The 14,321-nt window shown below is 37.6% G+C and overlaps 1 protein-coding gene across 1 annotated transcript in view; it reads right to left on the bottom strand.

Moving 5' to 3' along the window:
- Positions 1-14,321, bottom strand: part of CEP112 (centrosomal protein 112) — a 203,614-nt gene that overhangs the window by 163,680 nt on the left and 25,613 nt on the right. The window contains 2 exon segments of the mRNA XM_033138892.1: positions 13,976-14,053; positions 14,147-14,194. Coding sequence (XP_032994783.1) covers positions 13,976-14,053; positions 14,147-14,194 — 126 coding nt within the window.

Raw genomic sequence — 14,321 nt, 5'->3', positions numbered from 1 at the left:
ATATGAAAAATATCCAACACCTTCAAATAATCCTGCCATGTCTTTTGCTAATTCTGTCCATATTGTCTACAAACATAATCTAAATAAATGCAAGATGCTTGTAAATGCAAATACCAGTATATAATTATAAAAGTATGTTGGGCACTGAAGTTAACACTGAAAAATAATTGCTGAAAACAAAATGCACCAAGCAATCAAATGAAGGCAAAAAGAGCACTATAATACGCAGAGAACTCCTTAAAAGGGGGGGGGTGCTCAGCCAGTGTAAGCCAACAATAATGTACAGTATGTGCTTTGGCAATATTGCATCTCTTTTATTTTATATTGCCCAAGAATTTAATAGTTTATATTAAAGGGATTCTCAAACCGGTCTTCTACATTTTCTCAGTTGCAATCAGTTCACCATAGCCATAAGTGAGAAATGCCACTTTTTATAGTTTACTACATATCTTCTTGAAGTGTGTTTTGAAATTCAGCAGGGAACAGATGGATACCATGAAACACCCAGGAAGCATAAGGAACAATCTTAGACATCAGGTTGCTGGACCAAGGTGAACAAGCAGCCTGGGGAGCTTGCAGCATGCTAATAAGACATAAGGTATGGGCAGCAGTGGGATGGTGGTCCGACCAGGGCTGCTAGAAAGGCGAGGCATCCTGGAGACAGGCCCATTATGTCACAAGGTGTTTTCATGACCCAGTGCACCATCTTAGGTGCTACACTCCAGATAAGCCCATACCATGCCTGTCAATGGAAGGAAGGGGAAACCGTTATCTGCTGAGGTCCCAGAGGCTGTGGGAACCCACAGCTTGCATCTACCACCACTGCTGGGGATCTCCATGGCCCCAAGTTCTGAGGCTCCAAAGAAGCTATACTCAACCCAGCTCCACTGCCAGTAGAAATTCAAGAAATCAATCTCCCACCCAGTTTGTGGGTACTGGGAGCACAATTGGGCTGCCAGTGCAGATCTGCTTGCCTTTAATGAGCTGATGGCTCTCTGTTTGTGGGAGCAGGTACAGAAGCCCATAAAGGTTAGTGTCTTCTGATGCAGTGGCATTCTACCAGCATTCAGGGAATAGAGACCCCACTGGCAGCTGTCACTCGGTTGGCCCCCCCAAAAAACACCTACTTTGAATGATGATGTGAAATTCCAGGGACATACTTTGTCGTTTCAAGAGACTCCCCCAATTAACCCCGGGTCTTCCAAGCACACAGCCTCATCTATCAAGAACAAGCAGCTTTAAAGTGAAGTGAATTTTTGCATGGCAATTTTTAATGTAGGTTTGTAAAAATTGCTTTAGACCAGGGATGGGAAACATTTCTTAATCAATGGCTGCATTCCCTGCCAGCAGTGGGCAGAGCCAGAACAAATAGTGAATAGGTCAGCTCCATTTCTCTCTCTCTCTCTCTCTCTCTCTCTCTCTCTCTCTCTCTCTATCCCCCTCCCTTTCTCTTTCCCTCCTCCCTGTTTTTTCTCTATTTTGCCACTCACATGAAATTAGGCTGAAGTCCTCGTGGAATTAAGCCAGCGTCCATAAATGTCCCATGAGCTACAAGATATATATGTCCCACAATAAGGGAATATGCAGCACCTAACAACTTCAGTTTATATTCTGAGATGACAATGGTCACCTTCTCCATATATTATAAGGCAGCATGACTCAGAACAAAGCTTTGGCTCAAGGAAAGTAACCATAAGAAAGGTCTCAAACATTTCATGTTCCCTGTGTGAAGGTACAGAAGAAAGAAAGTAATTAACTCACTACTATTGTTCAGTGGAGAATTAAAAGCACAGAACAAAACAAAAAAACAAAAAAGCCTGCAACTCATTTAGGCTTTCTCCAAATAAAGGTAAGTCTTAATTTAAGGTTCGAAATTCAGTACAGACTGGCCTTAACTTTTCCATTCAGTACAGACTGGCCTTAACTTTTCCACCATAAATCACTGTGAAAACACAGAAGAATGTAGAACTGATATCACAAAACGTAAGGTGGCTGCATTTGCAGGTGCAAGTGATCGATAATCCGATTTAAGGAATGTTTTCCGTAAAAGTGAGACTCCCTTTGAAGTTAAGAATGCAATGAAGTTAGGCTGGTTAACTATATTGTGATTGAAACAAAATAAAAAATAAAAAAAAATCCTTCCAGTTGCACCTTAGAGACCAACTAAGTTTGTTATTTGTATGAGCTTTCATGTGCATGCACACTTCTTCAGATACCAATATTGTGATATATATTGTGATTATTAGTCTAACAAATAAATCCAGTTTATGATCAACCACTCATTTTAGTTTCTTACAATACAGCTGACACATAGTAAGTTTTGTCAGCTCCTCTTGCTTAATGGCCTAGTGCCAAACACAGGCAAATACATCTCCAAAATAGGTTCCAAAGAATATTATGATACTCCTATGTCTTATTTCAGAATGAAAAACAATGAAGCTATTGGCAGATTAATCATAATAAAAGCAGCAACTATTCCTGGCAAAACTGTCGATAAAAATAGAAAACGGTAATAATGTTTTAGATTATTATGTGTATTCTTCCCATACTGAAATGTTTGCAAGTGCAAAATTTTTATCATTGCCACAGCTCATTCCTTTGTGTTTCTGTCATTGTTTATGCTCTTTACAAAGAACTATGAAGAAATTAAGCCTTACGGGCATGTAAACACTACTGATGTCAAACATCTGTTCTTTCCCTATAATTAAAGCTATTGAGAGTGATACCAATGAAATGGATTTTATGTGCTCTCTCACACACACTTTGCTTCTTTTTAAATAAAACAACAATACACATACACACACACACACACACACACACACACACACAACTTGTTTTATGCTTTTCATAATATCCTGCTTGCTTAAGCTTTGGACTGAACATTAAACCACTTATTTCAAAATCGTTCAATTTGGTTTGTAGGGTTACCAGACACTTTTTCTGCTCATGTGACTACCAAACTAGTCCTGAGACCATGAGCAGAACTGAAACTAGTTATTTAGTTCAATCCTAGTGGTAACTCCATTCAAGGCATGGTGGGAATGGACTTCCACACTGCACCAAGTTTTACCAATTCCTTTCCAGGCCAGCTGTTGCCCAAATGTCTGGACCTGACGACTCTTACCACACAAAGACCATACCTTATCACCAGGGCTACTTTTTGGGCCCCATGGGTCAGATTCTTATCAAGATCTGTCTCATGGGCCAAAGTTGATGTCAAAACCCCTTTCACTCCCATTGGAACAAGATTGGTCTTAAAAGGGAAAGTGGGAAGAAGCCTTTGGGAGTCTCTTTTAAGCCAAATATCACTACAATCTTAAAGAGGGAGGGGGAGACCACCAAAGGCTTTTGCAAGCATTTGTACACACCCCTCCCCATAAGATTGTAGCAAGATCAGGCCTATTAACAGGAAAATGGGCATAAGCCTTTGGAACTCTTTAAGATCACAGGAAGATCAGACTTAAAAGGGAAGGGAATATCCCCCTCTTCCTTTTTTGCACTGAGTCTGGGATGGAATCAGCTTGCTAGAGTGCCCAATTGCTCTCCTAAGCCCAGTACCAAGAAGGATCCCCCCTCTCCTAATGGGGGCATGGAGATCCTGCTTAGTACACCTGAACTCAGTAAGATCTCTCTCCCTTTGTATAATCTGATGTGAAGTGGAAGATATCCTGCTTAGCGCTGGGTTCCTGCTTTGTGCAGCGCTTCAAAGGATCCTGACAACCAGCTGGTTGGTGGGTGCTTTGGGAGCTGGATAAAGCAGTTTTGGGCCTACAGTCCTCCAGACTCCAGCCTTTCAGTCAAGCACTGCCCTTACCAATATGGCATCAGGTGTAGGTGGGCGGCTATGGCTTGCCCTAAGTGGCCTAGTGGGGAAGTTTGGCAGGCCAATCTCTCATGCCTCAGGGAATACTACAACCAGTGCTGTTTTTCTAGAAAAAGAGGTGCCAGAACTCACAGTGAGCGCCTCCCTTGTTCTCTTATAATGGCAATAACGTCCACCTGACAGGTGCCAGAACTGAGTTACAGTGAGTTCCTGCTGAAAAAAAGCCCTGACTATCACCCTATGAAAGGTTTAAGGCAGTCTTCAACACAATGAGTAAATTATGTTTAAACACAATTTAAAATAGACACCACAAACACAGGGAATGATGTCCCTATGGTAAATGTAATTATTCTGAAATAAAGCACGGAAGCAGAAACAGTCACTGAAGTGCTGATGTCAGTGGTCAACTTTGTTATTGTTGAGTTTGAGACTGGCACAATGAAAAGAACATTTGTTAGCCAGGCAATGCAATATGATATTCATTAGTATGAAATCTTCTTTTTAAAAGGGAGGACTCCTGTGACATGATGAATGAAATAATAAATATTGAGTTGAACGGAACTAGGGTGTTGCCATAGCTAAGTATAAATTCCTGAAGGCGTTACAACTTCTCACATGGACTTGATGCTGTTCTGCAACTTTTGAATTCATAGCAAAGAGTCACATGCACAAGATCTTGCTTTAGAGGAACTTATTTGGGGGTTTCTATCAACAAATTCTAACATATAACATTGGCCAGGGGTCATTAGCCACTTTTAGAGAAAACACTTAAGTTACAGATAAATTCTTGAGGTTGCAAAACTGTTACATGGGTCACAGCTTTAAAAAACAAAACAAAAAAAGCATTTAAACGACCAGTGGCATGCTTCTTGATTATTTTTGTAGGGAGGATCAAGGCAATTAACACAATGAGTTTAATGTTAATTGGAATGAAATAAAAGTAGCTAAAATATTACGTAAAGCAGTAGTAGCTAAAATATTACGTAAAGCAGCTTACAAACGTTAGATTGGTCACAATGGAATTACCCAACAATGGCACCTTTAGTAAGCTTGTTTATTAAGGATTGGGTGGTAATTTATTGATGTTTTGCTGAAGAAGTAAACAATGCAATTTCTTTTATTCAAAATTTACTGCAGTTTAAGAGGAAGCAGCCTGAATGGGAAAAAACAGCCTTCCTTTACATTTGCCATTTAATTTCCACAGAGAAGCAGCAACACTTAAAATTCCTATGAGTGTTGGTTTTGAAAACTTAAAAATTTACATCTTTTGTACTTCAAAATTAAAAATTTAGAACTATTACCTATTCATTATTAATATAAATGTCTGTTTGGAGAGTTTTCAAAAAGAAAATGCCACCTAAGATTTTATGCTTCTAATGTTTTATGTATGTCAACCCTGGGGAAAAAATATTTTAAACTAAAGGTTTATATTCCCAAGAAGTCTGCACTCCCCCATCCACAATCCTTACTTCCATAAAGTCGCTTTGCCAAAAACACTCTTCAAACAGATTACCCCAGATGAAGATGCTAAATCCCATGTAATGCATTTTACCCAGGAATGGTCCAGCTCTGCAGTTTTTGTTTTTTGATTTGATTGAATGTCTCCCCATCAACAGATATAAACTATAATTCGCTGTCATTCTAATAGGTTTCCCTTCCATGCACTGGAAATTAATAAATATAAGAATCCATACCTGTTCCTACCTGTCCAAACAATGTCTGACCCTCTAGTAAGCCAACATGGTGACTTCCATAGATTGCTGGGAGTGCAGTTCCCAATCCATCAACCCTGGGCCTGAATAGCCAATTGCCTGCAATGATGGGAGTCCAACATTATCTTAAGTGCACCACATTGGCTACTGCTCCTCTGCTGTTTCTGTCTCTCCATACCACTTGCCTTCTGATAGCCAAACCTTTTTACCTTTTAACTATCACATTAAAGGATGGCAACAATTATGACCAAACTGTCCCTTGGAAACAGCAGCACAATACTTCCTACCAATGTTGAAAACACTGGGTGGAACTCAAAAGAATAAAGTTGGTTGTGTTTGTGTAAACTGAGGTCCATTTATGCAACAGGACCCCCCTTCCCCTTGTTCTGGGGGCTCCCTCAACCTTCCAGGGCAGATTTTAGGGGGCACATAGGGGAGGATAGGCAGAAAAAGTCCCAGTGTGAGAGTGGAACTCATTCCTCTCCTCTTACAACCTGGACGGGAGGGTTTGTGTCTGACATGGAGTCATGGAGACAGGTTGGGAATACTGTTGGGTGTATTTTTATTATTACCACCACTTATTTATTAACTGGCTTCTAAACAGCTTTCTCAAGCTCAAGGTACTGTACACTGAAGATAATTTAGAACAGTTCAAAAGAACAAAACCAGCAAATACATTTAAAACGAAACTAAAACCATACAAAGCAGACACTTATGGTGAAGACACAGCTGGGGAAGCCTGTCGGAACAAAAATATCTTCAGTTGCTTCCAGATAGTGGGCACCTGTTGCATCTCCACAGAACAGGAGCAGCCAAACTAAAATCCCTCTACCAAGTTACTGTGAAATCAGGCTTCTGAGGCCTTTGGAACTTGCAGGAGAAACTCTCCCACAAATCACAGCTGAATGTACCACCCACCCTGCTGCCCAATGGCCTTGCTGAAGTATTCTGTGGGCTTGTGTTGTAGAAAGCAAATACAATTTCAATATGCATGTAGAGGACCCCTCCTTCCCTTCTCCATTGAATAGCTCAGGTAGTCATCAGCCCAATGCACGGTTTAGGGCACACCCTTGACTTGGTCTCTGCTCCAAGTAGGGAGAAGGGAGGTTTTGATATGGGAAGGGTAACCCTACAGTTATAGTGTTTAATAAAAGTTGTGGTCTTACATCAACTGATAACAGGTGTTTTGTGACTTTCTTTTGGAGTTTGGGGGGAAATTCACAGTAAGAGACTTGCAACATCTGTCCGGCCATGTGAGCTACAAGATTCAAATTTGAAGGTAGAAAGAGGTGAGATATTTCAGGTGCAAATGCTACTTTGATGCACTAGGATTCTAGTTCTAAATCGGAAAGATATCTAAAGATTTTCCCCCAGAAGCATACGCTGCTTAAGTTTCCACAAAGGTAACAGCAAAGTCCATCACTCAGCAAGAAATATTCAGAGGATCAAAGCACTGTCAAAGCCTGATTTGCCCTATGGTCATAAAGCACCCTTGATGTAATGAAAGTAATACTTAGTCAGTACTTTCACCTAACATGCAATTATTCAACCACAAGATGGCATTACACTGTGTATAAATAACTATGAAGTACCCAGAACATGAAATTGGTTCATTCTTATATTTGTACCACAGTGCTAGAACAGCTAGGAACTTGTCTTTCAAAAATATTTAATTTTTCCCTTAGTGAGACTAAGAAAAAACGAAAACCTTTATCTTTGCTTAGCAAAAGTTTCATTAAAAATATACATTTCTTTATTCCTTACTTCCAAGGGGAGAAATTAGAGAATTTTAAAGATGCAATCCAAAATATGACAAGATGGAATGGAATGGAGGCCTTCAAATTAAACATGAACACTAAAAGGCTCCAAAACTCCACAGTTTACACCAACTAAATCAATTGTTTGAAAGCTGTTTATAACTACTAAAATCATACTGGCATTATACAGCTAAACTTGTTTTCTATTCCACACAAGTTAAAAAACCAATTTCCAGAAACATGTTTGGTTTCATGTTGTTCAGAATGCAAATAAGAACTTTACTCCCTTCTTTTTATGGGTGGGTGGCATTCAGGATGGGTGGAGTTCAAAGTGAACTTTCCTATTTCTCAAAATGAACCACTTCTACCATCTGTTCTCAGTTGTTCTAGAGCTGTTGAAAACCAGTATACTCTTGCTGGTTTCTTCTTTCCTTATTTGAACCCATGGTTTGTTTGTTTGTTTGTTTTTTAAATAAAAATGCTTTATTTTGATGTTTCAAATTATAATACATACACATATTTCCGACAAAACATACACAACCTACAGACATTTTTCAACATCTTAAAAACCAAACACTCCATCATACTTTCCTTATCTTCATCACACTCTACCCACCACCTTCCAACACCCCACACCCCACCCTGTGCATGACTTCCAGTCAACTCAGCTATAATTTCTTTCTGTTTCTCCTCTTTCTTTCTTCTAACACACTATTATTCCAATTTCTCATTTATTTACAGTTCCTCTTTGTTGTCTAACTTATTTAATATCCAATAGTTGTAACGGAACTTGTTCATTATAATAGGAGATTTAACTTTTCAACATAATTTTTCAAGTATCCTCTGAACCCTTTCCAATCTTTGTCTGCCCTTTCTTTTGTGGTCCTTCCAATTTCTTCCATTATTTTAGACATATTGTGATATTCTAGAAGTTTGGCGAGCCATTCTGTTTTTGTTGGGATTGCTCCACTTTTCCAATTTTTTTGCTATCAGTAACCTTGCGGCTACTGTTGCATATAAGTAAAATGTTTTATCTTCCTTCTTTAAACTGTCTGGTACTATTCCCAGTAGGAAACCTTCTGGTGTTTTTTTTTAAAAGAGTATTTAAACATTCTTTTCATCTCGTTATATACAGTTTCCCAAAATCGGACTATGTTGGGGCAATTCCACCATATGTGTATCATGGTGGCTTTTCCTGCATTGCATCGCCAGCAGACATCTCCGCAGTTTTTATTTATTTTGGCTATTTTTTTCTGGTGTTAAGTACCACCTGTGTTGTATTTTCAAATAATTTTCTTTCAATATATTACATCTAGTAAAATTCATATCTTCTTTCCATAATTTTTCCCATTGCTCTAACATAATATTCTTTCCAATATCTATTGCCCATTTAATCATTGATTCTTTAACTAATTCATCCTTTGTCTCCCATTCTAACAACAAATTATATAATTTGGATATATTTTTTGAAGTTTCTTGTAATAAATATTTGCTAAATTTAGAAGTTCCTTTTTCAAATCCTATTTTTTTATCTTTTTGTAATCTGTATTTAATTTGGGTGTACTGAAACCAATCTGTAATATATGCCTTTATTTCTTCATAATCTTTTAACTTTAATACAGCATTTTCTTCTTCTAATACATCTTTATAAGTGACCCAATTTTCTTTCATGTTCCATTTTTTAACTGCGACTATCTCTGCCGGCGATGCCCACCATGGTATTTTGGGCTCTAGGATTCTTTTGTGTTTTTCCCAAATTTTGTAAATAGATTTCCTAATTATATGCCCCAAAAAACCTTTATGCACTTTTGCTTTTTCGTCCACTAGATAGGCATGCCATCCAAATCTCGTTTCCACTCCTTCTAGGTCCAATACGTCTGAATCGTCTAGTTTAATCCATTCTTTTAGCCAGGTCAGGCCCACCGCATCGTGATATAATTCTAAATCGGGGAGGCTAAATCCTCCTCTTTCTTTCTTATCAATCATGATTTTGTACTTTATTCTTGGTTTTTTCCCTGACCAAATGAAATTTGCCAAATCTTTTTTCCAATTTTGAAAGCATTTTTCTCCTCCTAATATTGGGATACATTGAAATAAAAACATCATCTTTGGTAATATATTCATTTTTATTACAGATATTCTCCCTAGTAATGATAAATTTAATTTGTCCCATACTTGTAAATCATTTTTTACTTCTTTCCATATTTACCCATAATTTTCATTAATTAAATCCATAGTATTTGTCGTTATGTTAATTCCCAAATATCTTAATTTTTTTTGAATGCCCAATCCTGTAATTTCTTGTAATTCCGCTTTATCTTTTTCTTTCATGTTCTTCACTAATACTTTTGTTTTCCCATAGTTTAATTTGAAACCTGCTAATCTACCGTATTCATTTATGCACTCTAATATTCTGGGTACACACTGTAAGGGATTTTCTGTTGTAATCATGATATCGTCCGCGTAAGCTCTCAGCTTGTATCTTTTAACACCCACTGCTATACCTCTAATTTGATTGTCTGATCTTATTTTCTCGAGTAATGTCTCTAATACTATTATAAATAACATTGGGGATAGAGGGCATCCTTGTCTTGTACCTTTGAATATATTGATCTCTTCCCCCATCTCTCCATTAATTATGATTTGTGCCTTTTGTTTATTATATATTGCATTAATACCTTTTTGGAAATTTTCTCCTAAATTCATTTCTTCAATCAATTTCCCCATAAATTCCCATGAAATTTTGTCAAATGCTTTTTCGGCATCAATTGAGATCAGTGCCGCTTGCTTATCGGTTCTGATTTGAAGATATTCTATTATATCTATTATATTTCTTATATTATCTTTTATCTGCCTTCCCTGTACAAAACCAGCCTGATTCTTGTGTACTATTTTCCCTATTATTTTTTTTAACCTATTAGCCAATAATCCTGCATATATTTTATAATCAGCATTTAATAGAGAGATGGGCCTATAATTTGAAATCGATTCTAGATCCGTACCTTGTTTTGGTAAGAGTGTTATGTATGCCTGGGTCCAAGAGTCTGGAATGTTCCCCTTCTCTAGTGCTTCCTCTATCACTTCTTTTAATGGTTCAACTATTTCTTCTATCATTTCTTTATAATATTCTGATGGTATGCCGTCCGGGCCTGGGGATTTTCCTATTTTAGTCTTTTGAATTATTTCTTTGATTTCTATGGTTGATATTGGTTCATTAAGTAATTTATAATCTTCTTCTGCTATTTTTGTTAATTTGTTTTCTTTTATATATTTCTCTATCTCCTCTATTGAGACTGCATCCTCCTGATATAATTTTTTATAATATTCTCCGAATTCTTTTTTGATTTCTACTGCATCCTTTATTGTTCTTTCTCCTATTTTTATTTTGTTTATTAATTTTTCACTTTTTCGTTTTTTTAATTGCCAGGCAAGTACCTTGCCTGGTTTATTTGCCCACTCGAAATTCCTGTATTTCCAGAATTTAATTTGTTGCTCAACCTCTTGTTCTATGATTCTATTATATTCTGTTCTCAATATTTTAATTTCTTCTTTTAATCTCTCCTCATGTATGCTAATTTTTCTTTCCTCCTAATTTCTTTCAATAATTCCTTTTTTTATTTTCTTTATTCTTATGTATTATTGAATTTTGTTGTATAAAGTATCCTCTTGCAACTGCTTTCCCAGCATCCCACGCTGTTTTTTAATTGATGACAGTCATCCAACAGTTGAATTGATGTCAAAAGTACACAGAAAAGAGCTACTAAAATCTGCTGGTTGGTAACTTTGATATTTTCAGAGATCTATCACTGATGAAGGCCATGTGTTTGCTGTTAGGGAGTAAAAACAGGTGCAGGAATGGTTTATGAACGAAGGGGAAAGGTTAAAAGCAAAGAGCCAGTTATCCCATTTAACCCAGTCCATTTTGATGCCAATCAGTTTCTATTCTAAAAAATGCCTATATTTAGAACTATTCCATTTGAATAAAGTTTCATCTTTGAGTACATTTTTGTACTATAAAGCAAAAGGTCTTGGTTATTACTGAGTTTACACAACAAAGCAATACCACAACTGTATTTCCTTAAAACTTGCTAACTGTTCTCAGGTACAAAGGAAGGTTAACAAGAACAAAAAGATATGTAGGGAGCTAGGTAATATAACTAAAAGAATGGAAACTTCCACTTTTGATCTACAAAATACTTTGCAATCTATATTTCCTCTGTATTCTTAACAACACTGTGAAATAGGTTACTAATATCCCCTTATGCCAGTCACAATGGCTGGATCGTTTTGATTTTCCTAACGTAACCCAGCAAAGACTATGGCTGTGTAGGGCTGTTGTTTTTTAAAGTCATTCATTCCAGACCCCCCTCTCTGCTTACTGTACATTTTGACCTTCACAGCCAGTCATTTCACAGTTAGTTACTGTACAGTAGAGGTGGGAAACCTTTTTGGCCCAGTGAGTCTGATCTTTATCTCCCTCACCCCAGTGGGACCACTGAAGTGTCAATCACCTGATGCCATCTTGATGTCAAGTCACTGGCATGTGGGTTGTTCTGCCCACCTCTCAATGTTGGCCTGCCAATGTGGTGGTGGTGGGGATACTGCACAAAGCTTGGGTGTGCCAGCCATTTCTCAGGACACGTAAACTGAGCAAGACTGAATTCCTCCCTCAACAGGGTTCAGGCATTTCCTAGTAGGATTGAGCTTCCTGCACATCAGCTTCTTGCATGGGGGAGTTCAATCTTGTGTTCTGTAATCACATCTCTACCTGACTCATACTCATGATGTTGCATGTGATGTCAATGTGCAACAATAGTTCAATATACAGCAATAGAGAGGCCCTGGTCTGGACAATAGAAAATTTGTTCTGAGCCATGCTATGGTTACAGCATCAAAATAAATATTAACGTGCTTCAAGCAGAAAATATCTATTCTGAGATTCTGCACTGTGACAAATGATATGCAGCTGTTACAAGAAATTATTGATCCTAGCTTCAAGGAATGCAGGACATCACAAAGTTATCAAACTAAAGAGAGCAGCACATTTATAGGTGAACTTCTTGTATACAAGATGAACGTATTTTAGTCATGAATGTTCCTTCCCAAGCCATTACTTTATGTTCATTATGAATCCATTCACAATTCCAAATGTACATACAGAAAAACACTGCCATCTTTTCAGCAGAAATGTTGAGCTCAACTCTGCATAGTAAGTATTGACACTTTGGGGTGGGACAGGCAGAAGGTAAACCACAATACATTCACTATGGGACTGCTTACTACGTATGTCTGTTCATTTTTAGCTAGGTTGCCATTTAGTCACATCTTAAACTACATACCAAAGCATGTTGTATTTGCAAGCTTCTTATAGAAACCACACACTAAAATACATGTGAGCTATCGTCAGACAACAAAAAATAACTCAGGGTGTGGAAGAGACACAAAACCACAACAAATTTAAGAATAATCTTAAGATACAGTATATGAACAGGTTCAGGAGAGGTTCCTTCCTTTAAATGTACACATGTGGTAGAATCTGGATGTTTATTTCAATACCAAGATGTCATCTCAGAAAATAAAGATTCCATTACATGTATGGCAAAGACATCAAAAGGGAGCAGTCACTTTTAATTATTCTATATAATATATTCGAAAAGGGAGCAAGTACCAGAATAGCAACCACCAGCAAGAACAACATAGACTCAAAACTATAAAAAAACGCCCCCAAACGGAACAACTTGCTATTATACTGTTAAAAAAATAGGTTGCATTCCCTGAATTAATCTGTGAAAACACTGGCTGCAATCCTGCAGAGTTAAACATAATTAAGTCCTATCGACTTCTGTGGAACTTATGAATATATAACCATGTGTCATGTTGCAGTTTTGAAGAAAGCCACAGAAGTCCAAGAGCAGGTTATATTAACTTCAGTATAAAATGAGTTATTTGCCAAGTTTCTGTTTTTTAATATTCAAGTACGACTTTCTGTTCATTAGTTCTACAGATAACCAAGGGCACTATTTCTTTAATGCAATCAGGCTGTGTTCAAATAGTGGCCAGGATCCAAAGACTTTTTTGTGCCTTTTCTTTGAAAAGCAGATTACTAAATCACAAATTGGTTTTCCTGGAGGAAAGTGATTACCTGAATCCATTTCTATCAGGTTCCACAGCCTCACTTTGGTGATGAAATTGTCTTGATGTTCTGGCCTGGGAGATGGAATCCTTCTAAAGCACCTCACCAGGATGGACTGGGGTCATTGGGTTTAAATGGTTCCAGTGATTACTGGAAGAAGGTCTAGCATCCTCTCAAAAAGTATTTGCTTGAATGCTGTAAGGACACTCTGGTAGAGCATGGGAGGTGGGGCAGAAGGCTATAGAGGGAATCCGTAAAAATGCCCTCCCCTCCCTTTCCATGAGCATCACCAACCCGTGGCAAATAGGAGCTTGAGATTCAAGATGGCTGTTCTGAAGCATCATTTATCATATAAAAAGGCTTGTTCTATTTCACTTCTAGTACTGTGCCTGTCATCCAAAGAAGCTTCTTGAACTTTACTCATAGGAACCCTGGATCCAACCCTTTGTTTTTCATATTTTTATTGCTTTAAAAGACAGGCATTCACACATTCACTAAAACAAATAAATGAGACTTTTAGGCCCACAAGTAATATATATATATATATTACCTCCTTTTCAAACATGCGGGAAAATGTCTGTTCCTCTTGAGAAGTATTGTGCTTCCTCATACCTATCTTGGGTGACATCTATTGAAAAAATAAAAAAGTCAACTTCTATTGCCTTTGGGGCAATTGTAGACTAGAAATTCTTACAAAGCAAAATAGAAAAAGGCAACCTACCAGTGACAATGGTATAGGTTTCTCACGTAAATATCTGGGATTTTCAAGCTGAAAGAGAGGCATTGCAAGAGGTAAAATACATAGATCTTTCTGATTATGTTGTTAATATTCAAAGATGGCATACAGAAAAGGTGAGTTCCAAGATGCCTAGTTTAATAGAAATGTCCTCATTTCA

The sequence above is a fragment of the Lacerta agilis genome, chromosome 2 (assembly GCF_009819535.1).
Source record: "Lacerta agilis isolate rLacAgi1 chromosome 2, rLacAgi1.pri, whole genome shotgun sequence".
NCBI lineage: Eukaryota > Metazoa > Chordata > Lepidosauria > Squamata > Lacertidae > Lacerta > Lacerta agilis.
Note: the sequence above shows the minus strand (reverse complement) of the source record. Positions and strands in the feature narration are given on the sequence as shown.